Below are 27,339 nucleotides of genomic sequence, written 5' to 3'. Positions count from 1 at the left end.
AAGGATCTCAGGGAGGTGGGAGGGCTCAGCGGGGCTAGGAAAGGGGAGACAGCTAGCGAGCAGGTGCAGGTGCTAGGAGAAGGGGGGACAGCTCCTCTCATCCACCTGTTGCTTGTGGTCATAACTACAAACCCCGCCCCGCACCCCCCACGACGGTGTTGACCCAGAGGCCATAGAAGGGCCAGTGCGAAGACCCTCAGTGCCCTGTCCTATCTCCATGATCGTCCACCCCCAAACATGGAGGCCACAAATACGAGGGGCAGGGCTGCGGGTGGAGACAGGGCTTCCTGACTCCCAGAGAGAGACTCCCAGCAGGCGCCCAGCTTCCCCACTCTGTCCCCACCTGCGTCTTTGCTACGCCTGTGACAATATTTGTTTCTTCCATGCCCCCAGCATGACAGAACGTGAAGGAATGGGGTAATGGGACACTTGTACCTGCTACCCCCACCGCCATGCCTGGAAGGGCAGACAGGGCAGCCCTGAGAGGCGTCTTCTCCCCTGGACCCTCCTCCCACACCTCCAAGGAGGGGCAGGAAGGTGGAGTAGCTGCACAAAGATGGAGAGGCTGGCGGACGGACAGCCGCTGGTGTGTGAGAGAGGGAGGGAGAGAATGCGGGATGAGACACGTGACCCACCCCGCCACGGGCACCACCTCTAGCACCTCCCGGCTCTTCCGCCTCCTCTGTGTTCCCTACCCCGGCCCCACTCCTTCCCCCATCCACTCTCTCCGCGTGCACCTGCACGGTGGTCCTCATTCCTGCCGCCACCCCTTTCCCCTACAGCCATGATGCTTGCCCCCTGCCCGCTCCCGCAGGCCTGCAGAGGGCAGACCCCTCCAGGACTGCACAGACCCACCCTGTCACCCCCAAACGGAAAGAGGCCTCTAAGGAAACAGAAACACAACAGTGCCCTTCCCGCCCTGCCTTTTCTGTCCGTGTGGGCACCTGTGGGTGCATTTTATGTGTCTTTATGTCCCCGGAACTCTTGTCTGCTCGCCGTCTCCCCATTATCCCAGTATCAGAACTTGGGAACTGGAGAATGGAGGCGTCCTTAGGGGCAGGAATGGGGGAGGAGGTGAGGAGCAGGCAGGGAACGTCTAGGGGGCACCTGTGTAGCTTTGCGTCTGCCTCTGCAGGTCTGTCTCTCTCAGTATCTCAGAGGAAGAGGGGAGCATAGTGGGGGGGTGGGGAGGGGCTCCCCCCACCAGGAAACTTGAAGGAGCATGTGCACCAGCTCCCTCCCATGGCCACTACCTCCTCTTCCAGGACTTCAGTGCCCCCCCACCCCCCACCCCCGCCGTGGCCACCCCTAGAAGGCTCTTTGCCCATATCGCCCCAGGGCTGCTCTCTTCTCCTCATTCCCAGAATGTGGGAATTCTGGGAGGGCAAGACCTTTGTCTTTTTCATCTCTGCATCCCCATATCCTAGAACAGCGCCTGGCGCCTAGAAGGCACTCAATAAACAGGTGTAGAATTGAATTGCATTGAACAGAGATGCTTGGCTGGACAGTGAAGGATGTTTACTGCTGACTGAGTGTCCTTCCTGTCCTTCCTCGGAGCTTCGTCCCCGGCGGGAGCCCCAGCCATACCTGGCCCTGCCCTGTCCTCCTGCCCCGGCCTCTGCAGACCCACCACTACCGCCACCACCTTAGGTCCCTCAGGAACTAGGAGTGGGCCAGCACCCTCGGCCCATGCTCCCAGTCTCCAAGCCCCAGTGCCAGCCCAACTGACCCTCGCTCTCAAAGAGCCTCTTTCCAAGCAGCCCCACCGCCTTACAAAGCCACATTTGGAAACTACTGTTCCTTTGAGCACACACGCCCCCCAGTACAGGTCCACCAACATTTATTGAGGGTTTCTCATATGCCAGGCACTGTGCAAAGTCCTGGATGGCCAAAGGCCAGTCCCTTTCTCCCTCCCAGCCTCCCAGAGTCCTTGCATGTCCTGTGGCTGGCATGCAGTTGCTGTCCTGGGCCAGCAGCCATACGTGAGCTAAAGGCCAGCGTGCTGGGCGCAGCTCAGGGAAGGCCTGGTGCCAGGCCTAGGCCCCTGTTGCCAGCAACTGTCTGCTCTGCTCTGGCCCCACCCCTCGCCTCCTCCTGGCACCCCACAGGACACTTTCTCCTCTGGATGGAAGGTGATGCCCTGGGGGGGTGGGGGCGGCTGGGCCGCCACACTGGCTCTTTGTTCCCTCCCCACCGGTTGGCCCAGTTGGCCCGGTGTTTCCGTGAGAATGCCAGGATGAAGGCAGGAAAGCCGGAGAGGCTCCCCGGCCAGCCCCGGGATCCACAGCTCCTGTTTCTTCCCCCAAACCTGGGGCGCAGAGCCGGTGGGAAGCCAAGCTGAGGCTGGATGAATGGTTACAGTTCAGGTTGGAGGCCAAGGTTGGGGCAAGGAAGTTTCAGGGGGCTTCAGGCCGCGGCTACCGGCCACCTTCAGTCCCTCGGCCTCCTCTGGCAGGCTGTCTGGCTGTTCCCCAGCATCGCCCTCCAGCTGCCTGCCGTGGGCCCCCGGCCCAGAACTCAGGCTTCTCATCCCTCCCTCCCCACTCTGGTCTCTGGCTCCCAAGCCACACCCAGCACATCATCGCCGATGGAGCTCAGCCCTCCTGTCTTCTTGGAGAGAATAACAGGAAAAGCAGGGGGTGAGGGAAGAAAGGGAGTGCTCAGTCACCTGGGAGGGGGCAGGACCACACACACCACTTTCAGCAGGACCACCTTCCCTGATACATACAGAGACATAGGGACACACACTCTGGATTCTTCTAGAAGAGAGGAAGGGGCTTGAGAGGGCACAAGAGGCACCCCAGGAATGGAATCAAGCGCTTCCCACACTCAAAGGGCAGGACCGTCATTGCTACAGAACCAAGCGGGGACACCACCGGTCTCCGGAGCCCAGACCACCATCTCCTGTGGCTGGATGTCCCTGCTCACTGCTCTTGGCTCCTGGGACTTGATCTCCAGTGCAGCCCTTTTAAAACCTTTATTGACCTAACTTATCAGTCTTCCTTGGCTGTGAGCGGAGCAGGGATACTCATTGGCCAGCGGCTCAGCCAGCTCAGCACCCATTGGCTGCTCTGCACCAGGCCTCTGTCTCCATTGGCCACCCACTCAAGCCACCCTCATTCTGCTTCACGGGTGGGCTGCGACGGCTTCATTTTCATTGGCTGCCTTCTCCGGAAGCTCGGTCCCTATTGGTTGCCAATAGAGGTAGCGTTTCCACTGACAGCGAGTCCAGTGGATGGATGAGCTTTGTCCTCCGGCGCCGCCGCGCTGCCGGCTGTCCCAGCCTGTGCACCGCCAATGCCCTGCCTGCATTAGGGTGGGGGGGCACTGGGGGAGCCTGCCGAGGACCCAACAGCCTCGAGGAGCCTCTGGTGCTGGCGAAGGTGCTTCCTCCTTTCGTGTTCCCCTGTGACTTCACACACCAACTGGGCAGGGAAGGCCCCAGGAAACCCTTTCAGCCAGCCTGGGGAAAGAGAGACAGGGGCCCAAGTGGAACCAAGGCAGGGGAGAGGTCAGGGAGGAAAGGAGGTCCCATGGGGTGTAATGCCCGAGGGCCCCAGTGAGTGTGGGGATTCATGGAGAAGCATGGAGCATCAGGAGAAACGACATTAGGGGTGGAGGCCGCAGCAGAAACAGAGGATGGGGTCCCTCCTGTCCAGCCCTGCAACAGCAGCTCACCTTACTCAGGAGAGCCGGTGGTCTTACGGGAACCTAGGAGGACCCCCATGGTCTGGTCCCCATTATCTCTTGACCTCATCTGCCCCTCTCCCCTTTTTTCACTCCCTCCACCATACTGGCCTCCTTACTGTTCCTCAAACACACTGGCCACAGGGCCTTTGCACTGACTACCGTCTCAGTTTCCATGACACTCTTCCTCCAGACACTATGTTCCTAAGTTCTTCACCTTTGTCAAGTCACTGCTTACATGGTGCCTCGTCCTTGAGGGGCACGACGACCTCCTGATTTTCAATTGCAATCCTACCCAACCCTGGGACTCCTGACCTCCTTCACTCTGTTCCACTTGTGTTTTCCCACAGCACTTATAACCCTCAGACACGCTGTAGTGTTTACTTTCTTTTTTTTTTTTTTTAAGTAATCTTTACACCCAAAGTGGGGCTCAAACTCATGACCCTGAGATCAAGATTCAGATGCTCCAGTCAGGCACCCCTGTATTATTTACTTTTATATCTTGTTCATTTTTTATTGTGTCTTGTCCCCTGGAACGTGACTCCAGCAGGGCAGGAATCTCTGTGTTCAGTTCACAAGGCCGAGGACAGCGAGCAGCGCCTCGGGGGGCTTAATAAAAATTCACTGGATGAATAAGTACAAGAATCTCTCACCTTCAGGGCTCTTGTGTGGGTGCTTAGGGGGAGCCCTGGACTCCAGACTTCGTCCCTCCGTCCTGGCCGGCACAGAAGGCTCTGAACACAGTTCCTGGGAACAGTCTGGGTGGGGGTGAGTGACATACAGTGGGATCAAGACTCTTTGTAGCTTCTCCCCCATCTTCCCCTGAAGCCTCACGTTTCCTTCCCTCCTCCCCTCTGGGGGACACTCACCACAGTCCTCATAGACGGTATCGGGGGAGCAGGGAAGGGGGCCCGGGGTCGGGAAGGCTCCCAGCCAGCGCTGCATGTCTGATCTGGTGGGGACAGAGGGAAGGCTCACGTTTGGACCAGGAGGTCCTTCTGAGAGACACACAAGGGCTGCAGCGGAGGGACATTGGGGGAGGGGCTCCAAGAAGCCGAGTGAGGGTCCCAGGGGTGTTTTCTGAAGGAGGCACAACTCACAGGGAAGAAGCTTGCAGGAGCCGGTGGGTGGGGCGGCCCTGGTGGTTGCTGAGAAGGGAGAGGCGGAACGTAGGGGGTCCGGATGGGTCCGGAACCTGCTGGGCCTGGACCAGGGAGCGATGGGCATAGTCCAGAACTTGCAGCCGCTGCCCACTGCCCGGGGAAGAGGTAGTTCAGAGGGAGAACAGGGGTCCAGCTGGACCCCTCCTCCCTACCCCAGCCTGGGTGCCCCCCCCCGGGACCCACCTCTTGGGCTGAGTGATGAGGAGCAAGTCGCTGAAGAGCAGCAGGCAGAGGGGGGTGAAGCGGGGGCGCGAGGTGAAGAGCACACCCCCCCTCCGGCACCCTAACTCGGTCAGCTCCCCCTGCAACTCCAGGCGCCTGGACCAGGACACCAGAGGCAGGGCCTGTGAGGGAGCAGGGGGACATTCTGGCTTGTTGCAGCATGGGGGGCTGGAAAGGGAAGGTGGGGGCGGGGCAGGAACCGACCTTGACTTTGTGAAAACGCAGCCTCTGAGTGAGCCGGATCAGCTCCTCGGTCTGCTTCATGCGCCCCACCTCCGCGCTGCAGCGCTCGATGATCTGGGGCGAGGGGAGCCGCGTCACCCACCCCCACTCCATTGCCCCCCTGCCGCTTCTCCCTACCGCCCAGGCACCCGCACACCACAGCATCCCTCCCGCCCACCTTGCTGACAGCGCCCAGGGCTTTCTGCGCGTTCTCCTGGCGGCTGGAGCCATCCTCCGTCTGGCGCAGGATATTCTGGGGACAAGGACGGGCTTCAGTTAAGAGGATCCCACCTGGCTTGACAAAATGCTTAGCCTGGGTTCACAGGGCTGGGGGACCAACCTCAGCGAGACAGAGAGACCTCACCACTCACTGTCTGCACAGCCCTGAGCACCTCAGGTTACTTCCCTGAGCCTCAGTTTTCCCCATCTGTCAAATGGGGATAATACCCACCTAGTATCCCACTAGCACTGTCGTGAGGATTCAATGAGGTAAATAGACATAAAGCGCCTGGCAGAGTCCTTGGTACATGGTAAATGCAAAAAAAAAGAGGGCTGCTCCTGTTTTAATCGTTATCAACCACGACCCTTAGCGCCAACAATATAGCAGAGTGCTTAGGAGTGCCCAGATTCAGGAGTCTGGGTGGCTTGGTCGCTTAAGCGTCCGCCTTCGGCTCAAGTCATGATCCCGGGGTCCTGGGATTGAGCCCCGTGTTGGTCTCCCTGCCCAGCAGGGAGCCTGCTTCTCCCTCTCCCTCTGCCTACTTGTGCTCTCTCTGTCAGATAAAAAAATAAATAATCTTAAAAAAAAAAAAAAGAGTGCCCAGATTCACATTTTGCCTCTCTCAGTTATTACCCGCATGACCTGGGCTGAGTTACGTACCCTCTCCGAGCCTCAGTTTCCCCGTCTATAAAGTGCGGTCAATAATAGCTCCTACCCACAGTTGTTGGTAAGGTTAAACAGGTCCGGAGCTCTCAGAACCACTCCGAGGACGGGGGCACTCAGTAGCCCTTTAGCTGCTAGGATTAGTGTTGGGATTATTAGGCTGTCTACACTGGGGATACATAAAGCTGACTAGTATATGAAAATGCTGAGAACCTAGATGGGGACTCCTCACACCCAGTCATCCGCACTGGGTCACGCGGTTTCCAAAGAAGTTTCTACTTGGCCACAGAAGAGTCTTTCTCAGCCTGATCCCACCCCCACTCCCCACTTCGCCTATCACTTCCCCAGGAGCCATTTTAGACACATTGTCCCTAAGTGCCCCACCCACCATGACAGTTTAATTCCACAGATAGGCTGCGTGTCTATTTATGGCCCCCCTGTAGTACCACAAACACGGGCATAGCGAAGATTTTTGCACCCCCCAAGAACTAATTTTTGCCTCTTTGGGAGTGACATCACCCCCACAGGGACGGCATGCAGTGAGAAAGCCCAAAGACCACTCCCCACATCCCCCCTGAGACGCAGAGAGAGGAGGGGACCTGCCCAAGGTCACTCAGCCAGGTCGTGACAGAGCTGAATCTAGAACTCGTAGTCTCTAGCTGGGGGCGCTTTCCCTGCACCCAGACTGCTCCCTGAGACACCTGCTTAGCTCAGGGTGGGCTTGGGGGGTCCGGGATTGAGATGCCGCTGGGCAGGCGGCCCGGGAGGAGGGGAGAGTTCCCCAATGGGGCGGGGGCAGAGCCTCCCACTTCTCCCCCCCAACCCCCCTACCCCCCCACCCCCGCACAGGCACCTGCAGCAGCATGCGGAGCCGGGTGATGCGCTGGAAAGGCAGCAGCAGGAAGGATGGCAGCGGCAGCCGTTCACACTTCGGGAGGCTCTGAAGGCGTCGCAGCTCGGCGGAGAAGCGCACGTTCGTGTCCCTGCGGAAGCAGTCCACCTCGAGGCCCTGGAACCCCAACCCTGCTCCCCAGCCTCCTCCCCTACGCGCGCCACGGCCCCGCCTCCCCTCCCGCACACTCACATAAGGCGGCTGTAGGTCTCCTCCTGGTATTGCTGGTTCCGCACGTAATCCACATACACCGAGAAGGGACCCACGGCGTGGTCGTGCACCACGTCACACAGGTCGCTGATGTGGGGGGAAGAGCGCACACGGGACAGGAGCGTCCCTAGAAACCTGAAGGAGGGAGGACAGAGAGCCAGGTTTCCCAGGTGTTTGCACGAAGCGCTGGGCACTAACTGGGCATGTGGAAGGGAAGACCTGGGACAAGCAGAAAGCTAAGGGAGTGCTCAGCAGCCCGAGGCCTGGTGTGCTGCGAGGACAGGACCCCACTGACCGCTCGCTGACTCCCTGGACTCGCTGCACATTGGAGAAGAGGGTGTGGTGGTCCCGAGGGGTGAGCGTGTCCCGGAGAGCCTGGCTTAGCACGAAGGTATCAGTCAGCAGCCTCAGGGAGCGCAGGTAGGAGGCCTCGGATGTCACCACCTCGAACAGGCTCTGAGGACGAAGAGCTGGGCCGTAGTAGAGAGCCCCGCTCCCCGACCGGCCCAGAACCCAGGTCTCACCCCCTCCCCTGTGCCAGCCCTGCCCGAGCCCAGGCGTGCCCACCTCCTGCATGCGCCTCTCCTGGGGGCTGAGCGTGTCCAGGAGGCCGCTGGCTCGCACAGCCGGGAGCTCCTGCCACAGTGTGTTGCGAGGTCCAGGGGGCCGTGCGAAGGTGGGAGCGTCACCGGGATTCGTGGGGGAGGGACACCCATCCTCGCTGACCCCCCAGAGCTCCTCAGACAGTACAGCTGCTCGGTAGATCTGGTACAGGGGCTCTGGGGGGGCAGACGGAGCACATCAGGGAAGGCCAGCACCCCAGGACCCTCCCCCGCGGCTTGCTGGTCACAGCAGGGACCCCCAGGTGAAAAGATGCCCTCACCATCCTGCAGGGGCAGCTCCCAGTTCTGTTCCTTCAGCTCCTCCAGCCCCTCCTTGTCCCTGTGGAGAGAAAGGGATGGAGTGCCCCAGAGCCACCAGGGTGACACACCTGGGGGGGGTGCTTGTCACATGCTGGTGTAAAGCCTGTCTCTCCAGTTGTCTCACGGACGAACCATTGTCTGCGATGCCCTGTTTGTGCCGCAGTGACACTGGTGTGATCAAACCCAAGCTTGCACCTCCCCGCTCTGTCCCATTCAACCAAGCTACACGCCTAGAACTCACACCAAGTGTTGAGTCAGCGAACGGGCCCGCCCTCGCTCCGCTGGGGGTGGGGGGGCGAATCTCAAATGATTGACCCGCCCAGACAACCCAGAAGAGGTGTTCCTGGTGCCGGATGGATTTGTGGACAGTGGCTACAGACGGAGGCTCGAGGTGGGGGAGTCAACCGGAGCACTTGCCGCGGGCCGGGCTCTTCACCAAGATCGCACTCCACAGCTCTGCGAGGTAGCTGGCGGGCTCACCCCCACCCACAGATGAGGACACTGAGACCCGAAAAGTCTAAGTGACTTGTCTAGGGTCACACAGCTGGCAAGGGACAGAGCTGCTTGTCTCTGGAGCCCTGGATGGTCTTCCCCCCACATTTGGGAAGGTGGGGTTGAGCCAGGCCTGACACCTCATCTGGTCTGGGGTAGAGTAAGGGTGCGGGCGTTGGGTACCTGCCCTCCATAGATGCCGGAGGAATGTTCTGAGGAGCTTCATCAGGATTGTCCCCTGGAGAGAGATTGCCCAGAGTGAAGAGAACAGACCTCCAGGATCCCCAGCCCAGGACTCCTGACTCCGGCCCTAGTAGAAACGCTTACTATAGAGACTCTAACTCCAGTTGGCCCCAGAGTAGCCACTGGTGGAGGAACCAGAAGCCGCCAGGGCCTGTTGGGGGTGGTAGTCTGTTGGCTTTTAGACCTCTCTACCTCCATGCCTTCCCTTCGCAGCCCAGAAGCCCGCTGCCCCAGGCCCGGTACCTGTTTGGATTCCATCTTCAGAGGGCGGATCGAGATCCGGCTGGGGGCGGTCCCCGGAGATGTCCTGCTTGACCCAAGTTGGTTTGGGGGCTTTTAGGGGCGGCAGGAGTTTGCGCTCGGCCATGGAGCGGTAGGACGTAAGGACCACCGGGGGGAGACTGATGCTTGGAGGGTTGGGGCGGGAGCGGGACGCCCTCAGTGGGGAGGCTCGGCAGAAAGCCCTGGGGCCATCCTCATAACCCCCCACAGGCACCCAGCGGAGCTCGAGGCCAGGCCGGCCTATGTGGCAGACACAGGGACAGCAGGGAGGGCAGGCCAGGGCAGCATCTGTGGGAGACAGGGGTGTCCTAAGGAGGAGGTCCTTGGGGCCTGGACCCACCCTGCCCAGGCCCCCTCCCTCCCCTGAAGCCGTCCAGCAGGGGGACATGGCGGTCAAGCCTCAAGCATCTATCTCTTCCACCTGCCGTCTTCAGACCCCAACAAATAGGGAAACCAGATTTTCCAAACACGAAATCCACTTTTAAGAATGTAGCCTCTGAAAGCACCCAGTCTTAAAGCACTGAGAACAAAGAAGATGAGCTAGATGCCCCCCCCCCCGGGCCCCACAACTCACTTACCCGGAGTGCCGTTCTCCTGGGACCCACTCCCAGCAACGCTGCCCTGTGGAGCTTCTCTCTCCCCATTCACATCCGCTGCCCCTTGGGGACCCGGCTCTGGGGCCTCCGCAGCCTGGACCCTACTTTCTGTCCCCCATTCAAACCTGCCAGCCAGTCTCCGCACAGTGCCTGGGGCCGAGGCAGAGCCACCCTGGGCGGGGACCGCAGCGGTGGGGTGCAGGGGCAGAGTGTGTGAGCCGGAGGGTTTGGGCGGGGGGACTGGAGACCGGGGAGCAGGTTCTGGGGAGACAGAGCGCCTGGACGCGGGACTGGGTGTGCTGGAAGGCGAGTCTGGGGAAGTCTGGGAGTCGAGGCTGGCTTTAGAAGCTGATGGAGGCAGGAGGGCAGGGGGCTTGAGGGAGGAGGCCGGGGGGTCCCACTGAATGGGGGTTGGTGCATCATTGGAGGTGAGGGCAGGTTCTTGCGGGGAGGAGCCGTTGTGGTGGGGCCCTGGGGACTGGGCAGCCCGGGGGCGAGAAGGGGGGCGGGGGCGGATGATCCGAGGGGGCTTCTGGGTAGGGGGTGTTGCTGCAGGAAGAGACTGGGCTGACATCTCCCTCTGGGCTCTTCAAAGGAGTGGGGTACTCTGCTGGAGTCATCCCCTAAGGAAGAGGGAGGGAGAAAGAGATCCTGAGTGCGCCCACCCCGTGGGTAGACTGAGGCCTCCGGGCAGAAACCGTTGGCCAGCAAACGGGGTAGGATGTCAGGGTCAGGAGGGAAGGCTGGTGTCCTCCCTCGGCTTTTTTTTCCATCTCCACTGTCTCCCATCTTCACTGCTCACCCCTCCTCACCTCCTGGCCTTCTGCTGCCAGAGTCAGGCCAGAGGAGACAGTGAGCTGGGCTTGGGGGCGCCGAGCCAGAGACGGGGGTGTGGGGGGGGTGGCTGGGGGGCGTACATGAGAACTGGAAATGTAAGGGACATTGGGCTTGCCCTGTGGCCAGATCGTCTAGTTGCTGAGCTATGTATGTGCATGTGTGTGAGTGATGCGCGTGTGTGTGTGCGTGACGCGCGTGTGTGAGTGTGTGTGTTCGTGCGTGCGCGAGTGTGCCATTTGCAGGGCTGCTGTGAGAGGTGCTGAGAGCGCACGGCTCTGAGCAGACAGGCGCGGGCGAGCGGCGGCTGCTGGGCGGGCACAGGGGGCGAGGTGGGGTGCGCGGGGGGTGCGTGTGCTGGGCGCCGTCTGCAGGGGGGCGCCTGGGCCGCCGTGTGCGCAGGCGTGCGGGCCGAGCCTGGGCAGCCAGGGATGCATCACTATTTCCCTGCTCCAGCCGGCCCTCCGCCCCCCATTTCCCAGTTCCTCTCTCCGGACTCTCCCTTTCCGGATTATTTTTAGTCTCCTTTTCCTGCCCTGAAGATTCCTGGAGCCTCTGACCCCAAGAGACCAGGAGGCCCCGGGCATGGTCTGTCCTGCCCGGTCTCCATCCCTGCCTGCCCCCCCCCCGCCCGCCCCCAGCCATCTGGTCCGAGAGGCCCCAGTGGCAGCCTGGGTCCTGCCAGGACGCCTGGTGGGTGGTCGGGAGACCAGCCTGAAGGTGAGGACCAGTGGGGCCAGGACGCCCGCATCTGGGCTTCACCTCCTTCTGCGGGCAGGCGGCAGCAATCCTGAGAGGGCTGCGGGGCCAGGGCGGTGCCCCCAAACTCCGTACAGGAGTCGGCAGGAGAGTCAGAGCCCTCCAGGCCCCAGGTTGGGTTCTGCAGAAATGATGCCGGTGGGGGCTGGGGGCAGTAGACTGCGAGTCTTACAGCTCAATGGCCTCTGTGTTCTGGCAGGAAACTCCTTAGGTGGCCCAGGCAATGGCCTCACTAGCCCTCCGGCTCCTCCCCAGGCTTGCCCCCCTTCAGGGATCCCTCCCCCGCACAGGTACCTGCGTTTACTTCCTTTCCCGCCCCGCGCTCGGGCCTCTCGCAGGGACCCAGGTACTCGGCCCCACGCACTCACCCTTCAGTCCTCTCCCCTCTGTCACCTCCCAGGGCTGAGTGAGTAGGGGCAGGAAACAGGAATCGGATCCTCCCCCCGACCGGACACCCCCCCCAAACCACACCGCACTCCACATGCGCACACTAGGGCTCTGGAAGATGTGAGGGACCCAGGATCCCGAAGGTCCAGGGAGAGGCTGAACCTCAGGCCTGGAGCCTGGGCTCTGCTATTTGAACACCTTCTGTTTGTGCTGCTGTGTAGACTGGGGGCTCACAGGGGCTGCGGTGAGGACCCGGTAGCAATAGCACAGGGCCGGGGTGCTGGGAGGGCACAGGGGCTAGACACCTCTCTCTGCCAGCTAGGGGATGGTGTGTCTGACCCTCTGTCCTGCACCTCACACGCTCGCCTGTCCCTTTAGCTGCTAACCTGCCCTCTGGGTGCCAGCCAGTCCATTATTTCACACCAAGGCACCCCCCTCCAGGATTCTCCCCCCCTCCCAACTCTGCATAGAGCTTCCTGAACTTACCCTTATCTTTCTGGAAGCAGTTTCTACTTTCAGCCGGTCCTGTCGACCCCTTGGAGCAAGGCGTGTGGGGCCAGGTCTCCAAAAGTCTGTTCCTGTGTTTCTGGGGCGGGAACAGAGGGCCCAGATTGAGATCTCCACAGAGGAAGCCAGTTCCTCAGCCCCACCCGGCCATTGTGTCAGGCGTGCGTGCATGTGTGTATGTAGGGGGGAGGGAAGCCGGGGGAGAGGGCCCAGGAGCGGCGAGGAGATCTGAGACCACTCTCCTCCAGGTGGGCACGTGACATTTGCTGGGACCCCTGCCTGTTCCCGGTTCTCAGTCCCCTTCTATCTGGGTCCCAGCCCCTGACTCTCCCTCTCCCACTGGGAGGCTTTGACGTCAGTCAGCACCCCTGGGGCTGGGTGGGCAGAGGACCCTCTTACCCCTAATTTGCTGTGCGCGTGAGAAGGTGAGTCCCCAGGGCTGGGGGTGTGCCATAAAAACAACTGAGGGGGTGGAACGAGCCACAGCCCAGCCTGGATGCAGGTTCGTGGGAGAAGATACAAAGGCAGTTTTAAAATCCGGGGCCTCTGCCCACGCCCAGGTGCCACTCTTTCTAGATACACACACACACACACACACACACACACACACACACACACACACACACAAGACACTGGAAAGAAAAGCCAGAAAACTGGGATAGCAATGTATGAACACCTTCTCCTCCAGGTGAAAGGCAAAATTTTCCCTATGATCAACCAGGCACCACGTGATCCACTCCATTCTACATCTGCTCTGCTCGCAGGGGCCTTTGCACTGGCTGTGCGGGCCTCCTGGAAGCCTGCCTCCCCAGACGACCCCAAGGGGGAGTCCTTCACCTCTTCAAGCCTCTGCTCAGAGACCACCTTCTCATGAGGCCTGCCCCACCACCGGAAAATTGCAGGTCGCAGCCCCACACCGCATTCCAGACCCACCTTCTTTCCCACGGCAGTCCTTCCCTATGACATACCAAAATGCTGGGATGCAGGGTGGCTCAGTCAGTTAAGCGTCTGACTCTTGGTTTTGGCTTGAGCCCTGATCTCAGGGTCATGGGACTCAGGGTCATGGGATCGAGCCCCATGTCGGGCTCTGCCCTCAGCAGGGAATCTGCTTTTCTCCCTCTCCCTCCCCCATCTCTCTACAATGAGTAAAGAAATCTTTAAAAAAAAAAAATACCAAAATGCTTACTATTAAATTGATAAATTATGTTTATAGTTAATTATGTTTTCATGTAAGCTTCTGGGACGCCTGGGTGGCTTAGTCCACGAAGGTCTGCCTTCAGCTCAGGTCATGATCCCAGGGTCCTGGGATCGAGTCCCATGGAGGGTTGTCTGCTCAGCAGGGAGTCTGCTTCTCCCTGTCCTTCTGACCCTCACCCCTGCTCGTGCTCTCTCTCTCACATAAATAATCTTTAAAAAAAATAATAATAACATTAAAAAAGATAACCCAAGGGGTGCTTGGCTGGCTCACTCAGTAGAACATGCGACTCTTGAACTTGACATCATGAGTTCAAGTCCCACAATGGGTGTAGAGATGACTTTAAAATTATTTTCATAAAAACAAAACAAAACGTAGCCCCAAAGTGCTGGTTATTAGCTGCAAACACGAGTGGCATTCAGCACTGCATAAACCACACGAGGCAGTGCAAGCGGGAATGCAGACAGCAGAGGTCCGGGGTGAACTAGACCACCCTGGGCTCCTTGACCTTCCCTTTTCCTCTCTCTGTCCCGATAGACCCACCTGGAGCCTTCTCATCTGCCTGACTGTTGGGGAGACATGTCCCCCACTCCCAAAGGTAGGACAGCATGTTTTGGGGAACGGAAGCTCCCTGGAACTACACTCCGAATGTTCTAACATCCCCGACAAAGGGGTTCTACCGGGCCCACTGCTCCAAGCACCCGCAAAGACCAAAACCGCGACTTTCCAGAGCTATAAAAATCACCATCTGTTTATTTATATGTGCTCCCCGTCTCATTCCGAGGGGAAACTGAGCTCTGAATTTTAGATCATGCGATATACACCAGATTATTCTCGCACAAACATATCGTATTATACAAATGCTGTTGCAAAGGCAGTGAGGGTTTTGAATGTAGTCATACGCTCTCCCATCACCCCCACGAGACAAAGGCTTTCTGTTTCCATATTCCAAAGGTAACGGCATAGTTTCCGGTCTGTATTCTGCCTCCTTCTCTTGGCATTGCTTTAGGACCATTGGTCATGTGGCCACATGGTCTTTGTCACTATACATTTTCCTGGACTATGATATCGCACCAGCTAGGTTTTACCATCTTGTTAAGAGCAGTAACAGTCTTCTAGGAAGCGTTTCACCCCCACCCCCACCCCTCCCCACTCCATCTGGTTCCAGTGGGACAGCCAAGCACCATAGCCTCCTCGCGGCCGTCTGACCCGGGTCTGGTCAATCGCGAGACCCCATTCCTCTGGCCACAGCGACTGGCCCAGGAATACGCAAGTCACCCCAGCCAAGACAGCCTCCTTCCCTGGGCTCCTGGGAAAGAGCCACTTTCTCTTTCCTCCAAGGTCACAAAGCAGGAACAATGTAAGCCCAGAGCAATCAGACTTGGCCTCCCTTTCCCCTCCCCACCCCCCTGCAATGGAGGAAACTAGTCAATAGTGGGAGAAAATGAGCCCCATACCCAAGGGAAGCAGAGCCAAGGCATGGAGGGGCCTGACAACTCATGGGAGTCCCTTGGATGGCCCCATTTCCTGAGCCACTGATTTCCCTTTTGTACTTACGCTAGTTTGAAGCTGGGTTTCTGTCCCTTATCAAGAAAGAATCTTGATGATTACAACCCATTCCCTTGTGCAAGACATGTGGGCAGCTTTCAGGTTTTGCCATTATGATGAATGCTGCTATGAACATCTTTTTTTTGGGGGGGGGGTCCAAAACAAAATGCTTTCAATTTTAAATACAATTAACGAAGTAATCAAGGAGGTTCGATGTGATCGGTTTTGAAGATTCTTTTCTGGAAGGACACAGGAGCCCCCCCATCTTACCTCCCAGCGTTTTACCTCTATAATAGGCAGCCTCAACTGTTCCTTGAAAATCAGGTAGGGCTTAGCCAGGCCAAGAGGCAAGACATGGATGCCCATCTGGGGAGACCACAGAACAGAGTGAAGAGGAAAGAGGGTCCATCTGGAGAACTGTGAAGGGGAATCTTAGGGGCGCCTGGGTGGTTTAGTTGGTTAAGCATCTGACTCTTGATTTTGGCTCAGATCATTATCCCAGGGTCCTGGGATTGAGCCCCACGTCAGGCTCCTCAATGAGTGTGGACACTGCTTAAGATTCTTTCTCTCTCTTTGCTTCTCCCCTTCCCCCTGCTTCTGCTCTTTCTCTCTCTCTCTCTCTTTTTTTAAGGGAATCTTAGCTTTTTGAAATGGAAAGAGGGATATGAGGCAGGAGGAACAAGAGGTCACATGGTGGGCAACTAGACAGGGCAGAACAGGCACTAAAGGTTTCTGAGCCGGGATGGGGGAAGTGGACAGTGTTAGTTTTAACTCGCTCTCCCCTCTTCTGGTACCTGGTTTTCCTTTGGGGAATTGCCCCCCCCCGCCCCGCTCCCATCATTCTAGGCCAGATGGCCCATTCTGGGGGTGGTGCATGACCCAGAAGCAGCCAGTGAACACGTTCTGTCTCCCCTAGCTGCTGAGGTTGGTTCAGGGTGAGCGTGTGATGCAAGCAGGGCCAAAGGGTAATCCACGCAGGACTTGGGGCTCCACGGGTTGGAGAAGGGACTCGATGCTCGCTGGTAGCTTACTTCCCAGGATGGCTGCCGCAATCCCTCCCATCCCAAATGCCCTTTTGCAACATGACTCTGCCATCTTCATCAAGAAGAAGAGTTTATTTTCCCTCCAATTACATCTGGGCTGGCCCCGCAACTTGCTTTGATCCAGAGAATTGGGGATGAACTGACGCTGTGCCAGTTTGGGGGCCTGAAGAGGACCAGCAGCTTCTGCTTTGTCCTCTTGGGAGCCGGCCATCGGGTGCAGAAGTGTGGGCTGGACTACTCGGTGGTGGGAGGCCACGTGGAGGGAGAAGCCACTGGGAGAACCAGGGTGCCCCAGCCACCAGCTAGGATGGAGGTCTTAGGACACGGGACAAGGCCATCTTGGCTCCTCCAGCCCCGCCCATCTGACACCACACCCGGGCATCCACGCTGAGCACTGCCCAAATTCTTTCACTTTTTTCCCCCCTCAAATTCTTGATCCACAGATTCAAGAGCAATGAAATGGTTCATGTCTCACGCCACTCAGCTTGGGGTTGATTCATTATGCAGTCGTGGACAAGCGAAACACTGTCTTTCCACTGGGGCTGTGAGGCTGGGGGACACAGGCGTAGAACTGCTGGTGGCCATCAGTGAGGTGGTCTCAGAATAACACCGACACAAGCGAGCGGTGGAGAGACACAGATTTGAGTCCCTGATCCCGCTGGCCTGAAATCATAGCTGTGTTTGCACTTTACAGTTATGTGACTCAGTAAGTCCCCCACCCACCCACCCACCCCCGTTCTATAAGCTGGCTTGGGTTGCGTTTCTGTCACTTGTAGCCCAAAAAAGGCCCTTACGAAGGGAGAGGAGCTGACAATGAAAGAAATGTTGAGTCCGACTGGTCTCTGAGAGGGCCAAGACCTTGACTTCCACTGGAATCCTTCTGGGAGTACAGACACCCCCCACCCCCCGCCGCCCCCACTGGGTGTGAGAGGAATCAGAAGGGGGCAGTGAGGAGAGGATTGCGGGCTCTGGGAATCTACACAGGTTCTGATTTCGGTGAGGACAGAGGATCCTGTCCCATGGCCACCAGGTGGAGTCTGAGCCCCTCAGGTGCGGGACCTGACTGCCAAAATGAACCATCCGCATCCAGGCCACCCTAGCAGAGGGACAGCAAGAGGCACAGCCCAGTGCCCAGCATCCCCAGCATCCTCCTCCCTCCCCTCTCTGTGGTTCTACCCCTTCTCTCCAGGACCTGGGGCCCACCTTTGGGTTCTCCGTCCACTCCTCTCAAATTCGTCTCAGGACATTCATTCCCAGAAAAGATGGTAACAGTTGACAGTAATCAAGTGACATGGTATTAGCAAAAGAATAGACACAAAGAGGGGCACCAACATTATTCAGTGACAAAAAGACATGGATGAAGCTTAGATGCACATTGGTAAGTGAAAGAAGCCGGTCTGAAAAGGCCACACACCTTATGATTCCAGCTATAGAATATTCTAGAAAGGCAAAAAAAACAGAGAGTGAGAAGAAAGATCAGATGTTGCCGGGGCAGGTGGAAGAGGTGAAACGCAGGGGATTTTTTTAGAGTGGTGAGACTGTTCTGTATAATACTGCCCTGCATCTGTCAAAACCCTTAGAACTTTACAGCACAGCAAGCGAACCTTAATATGTGCAAGTTTTAAAAAAGTCATTTAGGATGGGGAGGCATCTGGGTGGCTCAGTCGTTTAACCGTCTGACTCTTGGTTTCGACTCAGGTCCTGATCTCAGGGTCGTGGTCAGGCTCTGCGCTCAGCGAGGACTCTGCTTGAGGTTCTCTCCCTCTTCTCCCCCCTTCTCTCTCTGTCTCTCAAATAAATAAATAAATCTTTTTTAAAAAGTTAAAAAAAAATCCCTTAGGAAGCCAAGGTCTCCCAGGAAAGAATGCAGAATGTAACCAAATCTAACTATATTCCAAATGTACGATACAACTTTACCAAAGAGGGTAGGGTGGGGGAGGTGCCAAGTAACTTCAGAAATGCATGGAGTCTCTAAGAGGACAGGCAAAAGGAAACTGCACATGAGCGTTGTACTGGAGTCGATCAGGTGGATTCCCGTGGGGTTATGGGTTCACAGTTCTGAGAAGTCCTGCACATGCACACTGGAATTGAACAATGGAAGTAAGTGGATGGTGATAAGAGGAGTCAAGTTGCTCACTGTTGGAGCGAGAGTTTACAGAGAAGCACAGAGAGGGGGTTAAAATGATCCACGCAGCAATGGATTAGAGCTGGGGACAGCAGTATGAACTCATGCGCAGCTTAACGAAGATACAGATGGTCACACATAGAAATACATACATGGGTTACTATACACACATACATTCACTTGCCTAGGAGGGTCTCAAAGCAATGATACGCCAATGGCGACAAGCACATCCAGTACCCAGATTTGGGTTTTTTTTTTCTCTTAAAGATTTTTTTTTAAGATTTTTTATTTATTTATGTGACAGAGAGACAGCCAGCGAGAGAGGGAACACAAGCAGGGGGAGTGGGAGAGGAAGAAGCAGGCTCCCAGCCAAGGACCCGATGTGGGACTCGATCCCGAGTCCCACACGCCCCAAGCCGAAGGCAGACGCCCAACGACTGCGCTACCCAGGCGCCCCTAAAGATTTTTTAAAAGCAATCTCTACAACCAATGTGGGCCCATTTTGGTTTCTAATACCATTCTTCAATACAAGGAACTGGGTTCTTGGAGAAACGGCTGATTGTAGCACTGGGGCAGGGAATATAGAAAATGAGCCTGGAGCATCTTGTTTTGCCGAAAATAGGGAAACGCTTTAAAAAAATCTTTTAATTACACATTTTTTCTTGATGGTGATGTGTCAAAGAAATACACGAAGCAAGTAAAAAAGCTCCGAGGGCTAAAGCTAGAACCCTTGGGGCAACAAAATATATTGACTTACAACCCAAACTATAAAGTAAACATCCATGAGTTCAACTGTTAGAAACCAACAGTTGAATAAACAAATCAATGAGGGAGACAAACTTCCCATGAAGAATTCCAAATAAGTTGTGTAGATACTTCTCCCTCAAGGAGGCACCTGGGTGGCTCCGTTGGTTAAGCAACTGACTCTTGATTCTCACTCAGGATCCAAGGGGTCCTGGGATCGAGCCCTAGGGGGGGGGGGGTTTGCCTGCTCAGCGGGGAGTCTGCTTCTCTCGCTCCTTTTGCCCTTCCCCCCACTTGTGCTCTTTCCAAAACCTAAGCACACACCATAATGACCTGGAAGGTTTGTTAAAACCGTCACTCCTTCACCTCCTGTTTACCTCCTGATGCAGGAAGGCTGGGGCAGGACTAGAGAATTTGGATTGCTCCAGGGACCACGCTTTGAGAACAACTGGTGTGAACTCCAGGATTAAAATGATTAAAATACTGATTAATTCTCATCCCATCCACCAGGTGGAGAAATTTCGGAGGATTCACTGGAAATTTTCAAGGGACTCTCTCGGAGCCCCTCGAGACGCCCAGGAAGAAGCCGCGTTGTCTGCTCTGCTTTACCCTCCACCCCTCCTGTCTCCCTAATGCTCAATGAGGTAGCAGTGCGAGGGCGAGAGAGAGAGGGGACTCAGACCCAGTCCCTGGGGGGCATCCAAGAACCCCCAGGGTAGTGAAAGGAGTCAGATAGTAAACAATCGCTAACGAAAATGAGAAATGTGGGTTAACTGCTTGAGGAGCAAAGCAAGATGGAAATGACTGAAAGTGGAGAACTCAAGAGAGCTTCAAGGGTCAGGAGAGATAAAGCCCAAGGTGAGGAATGGTTTGGGAATCACCAAAAGAAGGGGGAACGGACATTCCCAGCAGTGGAAACAGGGTACACGGGGACACGGGTCTGGCAGCTCTTGCCTTTTCTGGAACCCTGATAACTGGGCACTTTGTAGGAATCCAACACTTTGACTCAGGTAAGTGCAATAGACAATTAGCATTCCCGTTGACAAAGGAAGCCGGGAAATGTTAACTAACTTGCCTAGGTCATCCAGCTGGTAAGCAAGAAATCACACACACTGGAGCTCCAAAGGCGCTCTGAGTCTAAATCTGGAGGCTGCCTCACACGCAGGAGGCAGCCTCTGCGTCCTCCTCCCCCCCACCCCCCGCCCCAGCTGACATCCCCCATCCTGCTTTCTTTCTCCAAGCCTTCTTTCTCCTTCAACCCTTCCCGAGGTTGCTAGCTTCCCCAGTCTCTTTTCTCAGCTCTCCCGTGATTAGCCGTTCCCAGACTCATGAGCAAAGGCAGGAGTCCAGACTCCCAGGCGCTCTCCCACCACTAGCTGACAGTGGAAAGCTAAGCCGGGGGATCCACCTCCCCGCCTCGCCCCGTCCACCCTTCTCGTCTGGATTGCCGCGAGGATCGAGAGCTCAGGGCTGTGACTGAACTCCCACGCCATCCTTCAAGGCCCGCAGCCAGCCACGCCCCGGCGCTGGGACCTACGAATCCTGACCCCAGCCTCAGGAGATCCGTCCGGTCCAGCAGGTGTGTCCCCTCCGCACCTGCGGGCGGAGCCGCAGCTTCCGGGCTCACCTGGGGTCAGAGCCCGCAGGGGAGCGGATCTGCAGTTTGGCAGTCCCTGTCCGCCGCTAACCCGCACAGGAGGCGAAGGGAGGGGCGCCCTCCGCCCGCACCAGAAGCAGCGCCAACCCCGCTCCCTCCCCCGCCCAGTAGGGGGCTGCTGCCTCTGCGCTCGGCCTCCGCGCCCGTCCCGTAGCCCCGGGCCCAAGCTCTCCTCCCCGGGAGAGCTACAAGCTCCGCTCCCGGGGCGCCCCTCCCCGAGCCCCGAGTCTGGGGCGCTGGCGCCGGCGCGCGGGGAGTTAATTCCAACCGCCTCCCCGCGGATTCCGGGGGCCGGGTCGCCGAGAGCACCTCCCATTGGCCGCGGAGCCGGCTCGGCGCTGATTGGCTGGGGCTGCCGGCCCCGGCTTGCCTCGGCTCCCGATTGGGCGCCGCGCTCCGGTGGCTGGAGTGTGGCGGTCCGGCCTCCGCAGGCTACCCGGGGTGAAGCTGCTGCGGGCTTCGGCGCGCAGCTGCCTGGAGACGCTCATCCGAGGCTGGAGTGCCGACTTCCTTCCCCAATACAGACGCCACCGATCTTCTCCCGGATCCTCTTCCTCCGTAACCTGCTGCTTTTCTTTTTCCTTCCTCCTGGCTCCCATCTCCTGAATCCGCCTTTTCCTCCCCTGCTCCCGGGGCCCGGAGCCCACCATCCCCATCATCCCACCTGCCATCCTCCTGGCTTCTTGCCCCTCCTTGACCTCAGATCCCGTGACCGACGGAGCCCTGTCGTAACCTTCTCACCAAACTCCCCTAAACTCCTTTTCCTTCTCTCTTTGCCAGCTCCTGACTCCTAAATTCCAGCTAACCCTTGACCTCTTGACCTCTGGCTCTAACATTCTGGACTCCAGACCTTTAAGTTCCCATCTCCTGCAGCGGGGGACCTGCTGACACGGAGGCCTCCCCCTGAGTTCTGAGCCCGTTTCTGAAGCTAGTTTTCACTTTCTTACTCCTGGGCCACTTCCTGTTACTGCCCCCCCACCATGGACTTCTTGATGAGTGGCCTGGCAGCTTGCGGGGCCTGTTTGTTCACCAACCCCCTGGAAGTGGTAAAGACCAGGATGCAGTTGCAGGGAGAACTGCAGGCCCCCGGCACCTACCAGCGGCACTACCGAAACGTCTTCCATGCCTTCATCACCATCGGCAAGGTGGATGGCCTAGCTGCCCTGCAGAAGGGACTGGCCCCTGCTCTCTTATACCAATTCCTGATGAATGGCATCCGCTTGGGCACCTACGGGCTGGCGGACGCTGGGGGCTACCTGCACACGGCCGAAGGCACCCTCAGCCGTCCCCGCAGCGCCGCGGCTGGGGCCCTGGCGGGGGTCATGGGAGCCTACTTGGGGAGCCCCATCTACATGGTGAGAAGAAGGGTTTTGCCTGGGGCCTTCAAGCAGACCCTTGGTGTAGGGTGGGGCCTGGACCTTCACAACCTGACACTGAGATTGGAAGTGGGTTTGTGTTGGGGATGATGAGAAATTTGAGTGACGTACATCAGCGGGCGTGGGGTCAGGGAAAGACCTGGGGAGGACTAGAATTAGAATCGCACGGTCTCCCCCTTTGAGTTTTCTGGAATAGGTGAAGGGTCAATAGCCTGAGGTCCAGAGAAGGGAAGTGACCAGCTCAAGGTCACACAGCTGCTTGGTGCTAGGACTAGGTCCCGCTTTGTGCTCTTCCTGGAAGACACTGGGAGGCAAGCAGTTCTATAAGAGAGAGCGTCTGGTCTCACTCCCGGGGTGTGACATGCAGGGACAGTGACCCCTCCAGAGTCAGCCTCCCCATGTCCCCATGGGTGTTGGTTTACAGATGACCCCTCGCAACCTGCCCCAGAGTTAGACGGGGAGCCTGGTCACGGTGGTGGCTGGAGATCCAGCCTGGGAATAGGAGCTGGCATGAGAGGCTGGACCCCTGAGTGTTGCCGAACGGGAACAGTCTTAAGAACTGTTGCCATTCTCCAACCTCTCCATCCCCCACCCAACCCCCAAGGGAAGGAGGATGTAGAGGGGGTGGGGTGTCTTGCAGTGCTAGGAGATCCATCCCCTGGGACTGGAGCCAAGGGACACAGAGTCTCATGACCAATGTGTTAATGGGAACAACAATAATTATCAGATTAAAAGGATATTCCTTGCTGAACACCCTAGAGGAAGTGTGGCGGGGTCAGGCGTTTGGGTCTTTGAGGTGGGAGGCTGGCCACTGGGCCATAGGCTGTGCTACTCTCTTGTTCCCAGGTGAAGACACACCTACAGGCACAGGCGACCTCAGAAATTGCCGTAGGGCACCAGTATAAGCATCAGGTGAGGGTTTCCCAACCCTGCTGGAGCCCCTGCCAATTCTTTCCCATTCCGCCCACTCCCTCCCTGTCCCAACTCTCCGCCTGCCCCCAACAGCTTCAGCCCAGCGCATCCATCCAGCCCCACCCTGCCCCTATTCTGCGGCGGTGAGGAAGGGATCAAGGGCGGGTGGTAGACACATTCCGATTCTAAGTCCACACGGAACCGGTTGTCCAGACGTTGGGTGCCCGCGAAGGAGCCATCCTTGGCAGTGTGAGGTGGCAGCCCCTGATGGTGGGGTGACTGAAGCCCACCCCCATGGTCTTCTCCCTACCAGGGCATGTTTCAGGCGCTAAGCGAGATTGGCCAGAAACATGGTCTGGTGGGGTTGTGGCGTGGGGCCCTGGGCAGCCTGCCCCGAGTTATCGTCGGTTCCTCCACCCAGCTGTGCACCTTCTCGTCCACCAAGGACTTCATCACTCAGTGGGAGGTACTGCCCCGGGAAACGGGTGGAGCCACCCTGGGAATGCGGGCAGGGGGCGGGCAAGCTGAAGGGGGCCCAAGGGGACAGTGCTCACGGTCAAGAACGGAACAGCAGGAGGCCTCGGGGGTCTCTGACTCTTTATCCCTTCCCTACGCTCCTCTTGTCACTTCCTCCCAGACGGTGCATCTGAGTCCTCGAGCGTCCTGCCCTTCCTCCTTCACGGTGTTGTCACACGGTGTCCTAACTGGTGGCATGGAAGCTGGCTGAGTTACCACCTCTCTTCTCTTGCCCCAGGGCAGCTCCCGTCCTTTCCCAGGGGTCGAATGACTGGCTGACGAACCTCTTCCTCCCTCCACCCTTAGATATTTCCTCCCCAGAGCTGGAAGGTGGCTCTGGTGGCTGCCATGGTGAGTGGCATCGCGGTGGTGCTGGCCATGACACCCTTTGATGTGGTCAGCACAAGGCTCTACAACCAGCCCACCGACGCTCAGGGCAAGGTAAGGGAATGCTCTGGAGGGCCGGCAGGCAGGGCAGGCCAGGCAGTGGGGAAAGCACGTGGTGGGTGCAGGTGGGACAGCCTCAAACGCAGCCCACTGAGATGAGGCCCCTGGTGGGTTCTGACAAACGCCTTCCCTGTGCTCTCCGTCCCTCTGCACCTGCTCTCAGGGCCTCATGTACCGGGGAGTGCTGGACGCCCTGCTGCAGACCGCGCGGACAGAGGGCGTTGTTGGCATGTACAAGGGTATAGGTGCCTCCTACTTCCGCCTCGGCCCCCACACCATCCTTTCCCTCTTCTTCTGGGACCGGTTACGCACCGTCTACTACACGTACACCAAATGACAACAGCCACTCTTCCACGCACCAACTCAGCACTCCTTGGACACCTCTGCCTCCACTCCTATGTCCTGGCAACTTCTGACCGGGTGACCTTTCGTCCCTCCAAGCGGGACAGCCAACTCCACTTCCCTTCTGTTTTCTCAGGGTTGAGTCACTACAAGGGACAGTCTCCTTCCCTTCCTTGGGTGTCACTTTAAACCTTCCCTCCCCATCCTCCTGGACACTTCACACCCCCTCTCTCAGGGCTGAACCAGTCACTCCAAAGTATTCCCTCCTGTTATTTGGACAGCCTTAGGTCCCTTCTGATCCTATCCAGAAACTTTTAATTCCCCACTCCAAGACCAAAGGGAACTAGACGGACCCAGGTGTCTTGTTAGATGCAAAGGCACAGAGATATTATCTTGGTTATAAAGCAAGTTTATTTCTGCAGATGGGAGATGTCTTACGTTTATGCACAGGGAAGGAATTAGGGGCATATATCCAACCCCATGTTCCCCTTGAAGAATGGGGTCCCCGTGAGCTTCAGCGGCCTCACTCAGTGTTTCAGCATCTTTACTGGGGACCAAAGATGTTAGGGTCGTGAAGGGTCAGACTGGTCACCAGCTGCTCAAAGTCACCCAGGCTCCAGGGCGGAAGTGACAGATTTTCAGGACCAAGAGATAACCTATTGTCAGGGCTAAGGGGTGGGGGAACAGATGGAGAGAGACTATGATCCAGGCCTCGGGTGGGGAAGTTCCCACTTCCTGTGCCCTGGAGGACCTGGGTATCTGTGACTCCAAACCTCTGGCCCTCTCCCGCTTTCCTGGAGGACCCCACCAGCCAGTCTCCCTGGCTCTGTCCCTCCCAGAAGATCCACCCGGGGACCCAGTCATGAGCCACGAGTCCTTTCTGTCCTCCTTACGGGGGATCATTGAAGGTGAGCAGGAGATCAGTCTGGTACCGGGGCAGCCGTAGCAAAGCCTGGTGCACTGTCACATCCTTTGCTACCTAAAGGGATCAGAGTGGAGATGCTTACCCTGACCCCCTCTTCCCCCAGGGCCACTCTCTTCACCCCTCCGGGAATCCCACACTCCCTTGCCCTCACCTGCTGGTTTTCTTTAGCCACCTGCTGCTTGCCAGAGAGGACCCAGGCTTCTTGACAGCAGCTCCTCAGAGCCAGGTTCTCCAAAAGGAGGGGCTGCACACTGTCCACTTGCACGGCCCTAGCCCCCTGCACCCCGCCCACGTCCTCAAAGTGGTACCTAGAGTAGGGGGAGCGGGGTCAGGGAGGGACCTCTCTCACCCCCCCACCCCACCCCTCATTTCCCCATCATCTTTGAGTCCCTTAAGCTTCACTCACTTCCGGTGATAAGGTGTTGCCCTTGGAGTTCTCATTGCCCTGATTAACCGTCCAGCCTCAGGCCCCGCCCACCTCCTCGGCTCCGGCCCTCCCATTGGCCAGCCGCGCGGGCGGCCACCTCCTCCCTCACCGCGCAGCCTCCTCGCCCTGCACGTGGGCCTGCAGCTCCAGAAGTTCCACGATCAGGCTCTGGTCCGTCACGCGGTGGCAGAAGACTTCCTGATTGTCCGGGACCGGTCGGAGGTCGCTGGAGAGAGGCGAGGCCGACCCCGGCTGAGCCCCGCATCTGCCCGCGTCCCACCCGGCCGGCCCGCGGCGCCCGCGGCTTCTCACCTCACGTCAAGGGCCCCGGGAGGGAGAGTGGCGGAGAAGGCGCCCCCGAACAGCGGGTAGTCTCGCGTGGGCTCCATGGGCCTGGGACTAGATGCGGGCATTAGAGAGATGTAGAAGAAACCCACGTGTGGCCACGAGGCATCATCACCGCCGCCGCCTCGGGTCCCCCTAGCTCCCGCCCCTTTAATGATGGGCCCCGCCCCGCGGCCGCGCTGGCCAATCGGCGCCCGCGCCGTGGGGGCGGTGCCCAGCGGGGCGGTTCCCGGAAGCCTGGCTCTCCCGGGGGGCGCGGGGCGGGACCTGGGGTTCTGCTGAGAGCTCAGACCTCGGGCCTGGGGTTTGTGACGCCGTCGTGCTCGCTAGGTCGCGCGCACCAGTCTCCTCTCTTTCAAGGGGTCGCATCTTCTAAGACTGTGGCCCGAGACCCTCCTTAGGGGCCCTTGCTCGCGCAAGGGACCGACGTCTAGGTGGGATCTCCTGAATCCGGTGAGAATAGTTGGAGGGTCTCGCTGGCGCCTCCTTGGGGCGTCTTGATGGCAGCGAGCTGCAAACCAGACCGCTAATTCCCGGATGCGGGGAATTAGGGGAAGAGTGGGGTCAGGTGTGCGGCCCGGTTGGGATTCCGGCCTCTCGCCTTCCTGCAAGCGAGACCGAACCCGGGGATTAGGTATTAATCCCTCTCAAATCTTGCTTTGAGAACGCGGTGGGGGCCTGGGGGTGGGGACGGGGGCTGCCCCCACACGCACCTGGAGGAAAACACGGATTAAACCCTCTGTTGTTTCTCTTTCATAGATTTTTAGAATGTTCTTAAAGTTTCTGCTCAGTTACATCCTCCCAGCTAATTTCTCCATTCATGTTTGATCCCCAGCACTGGGCAGTGTTTAGAACATAACAGACCCATTATGTACTGTTGAATGATTGAATAAACCCCACCCACGGGGTTCCAAGTGCTGACTCTACTTACGGACCCTAATAATTTCACGACACTGGGGCCAGGGGACACCGAACTTTCGGCACCTTACCAAAGCTGGAGATACAAAGGCAATTAGGACACTTTGAGTCTTAGAAATTGACCCAAAACTCACCGGGGCATCCTAGGGGTGTGTTCGGCGGGAGAACATCAGGAGAAAGACTTGGAGCTGAAAGGGGGTGTTTTGGGAGAAGCAAAGGTATCAGGTTGGCAAGGGTGCGGTGGGGATCATGTGGTGGGAGCTGTGAACGTGATGCTGGAGAGACGGTCTCGTGCAGGGTTTTTATAGAGCATCCTAAGGAGCTTGGACTGTTCCTTCTGGCTGCCAGCCTCAGACTTCTCTCGTCCTTACGTCCTCATCTCTAAAACGTTGTCGGGGTTAAAGGAGCTATGGATGTAGTTGTGTCTGGATCTGTTTCTGGGCAAAGAGAGCGGACTAGGTTTGATCCATGAGGAATTCCAGAGAGGAGGGGAGTGTTGCAGACCCTAGAGGGAGAG

General features: G+C 57.9%; 3 protein-coding genes across 5 annotated transcripts; 1 reads left to right on the top strand and 2 right to left on the bottom strand.

Annotated features, from left to right (window-relative positions):
• Positions 1-1,823: 1,823 nt before the first annotated feature.
• Positions 1,824-12,403, bottom strand: ARHGEF15 (Rho guanine nucleotide exchange factor 15). 3 transcript variants are annotated; one of them, XM_045797291.2, is made up of 16 exons: positions 12,282-12,403; positions 9,798-10,438; positions 9,181-9,507; positions 8,878-8,932; positions 8,163-8,221; positions 7,847-8,058; positions 7,575-7,735; positions 7,262-7,414; positions 7,031-7,160; positions 5,473-5,547; positions 5,277-5,369; positions 5,034-5,194; positions 4,788-4,940; positions 4,557-4,639; positions 4,341-4,445; positions 1,824-3,463 (listed from the first exon to the last, which is right to left on the bottom strand). In XM_045797291.2, exons 2-16 carry the CDS (start codon positions 10,387-10,389, stop codon positions 3,312-3,314), a joined length of 2,511 nt encoding a protein of 836 aa, XP_045653247.1. In that variant the 5' UTR covers positions 10,390-10,438; positions 12,282-12,403; the 3' UTR covers positions 1,824-3,311. The 3 variants fall into 3 exon arrangements, with proteins under 3 accessions (XP_045653247.1, XP_045653248.1, XP_045653249.1); XM_045797292.2 differs by lacking the exon at positions 12,282-12,403 and adding an exon at positions 11,777-11,808; XM_045797293.2 differs by lacking the exon at positions 12,282-12,403 and adding an exon at positions 11,703-11,794.
• An 8,622-nt stretch (positions 12,404-21,025) lies between these two features.
• On the top strand, positions 21,026-26,830 carry SLC25A35 (solute carrier family 25 member 35). The gene is made up of 5 exons (XM_045797294.2): positions 21,026-21,969; positions 22,837-22,902; positions 23,216-23,368; positions 23,725-23,859; positions 24,029-26,830. The coding sequence occupies exons 1-5, from the start codon at positions 21,595-21,597 to the stop codon at positions 24,200-24,202; spliced, it is 903 nt and encodes a 300-aa protein (XP_045653250.1). The 5' UTR covers positions 21,026-21,594; the 3' UTR covers positions 24,203-26,830.
• RANGRF (RAN guanine nucleotide release factor) lies at positions 24,596-26,132 on the bottom strand. Its single transcript, XM_045797295.2, has 5 exons — positions 25,872-26,132; positions 25,669-25,785; positions 25,284-25,440; positions 25,101-25,186; positions 24,596-24,875 (listed from the first exon to the last, which is right to left on the bottom strand). Exons 1-5 carry the CDS (start codon positions 25,970-25,972, stop codon positions 24,752-24,754), a joined length of 585 nt encoding a protein of 194 aa, XP_045653251.2. The 5' UTR covers positions 25,973-26,132; the 3' UTR covers positions 24,596-24,751.
• Positions 26,831-27,339: the final 509 nt, after the last annotated feature.

Source organism: Ursus americanus, chromosome 14 (assembly GCF_024610735.1).
Source record: "Ursus americanus isolate L20-20 chromosome 14, mUrsAme1.1.p, whole genome shotgun sequence".
Lineage (NCBI taxonomy): Eukaryota > Metazoa > Chordata > Mammalia > Carnivora > Ursidae > Ursus > Ursus americanus.
This window is presented reverse-complemented; position numbering and strand designations above follow the sequence as displayed.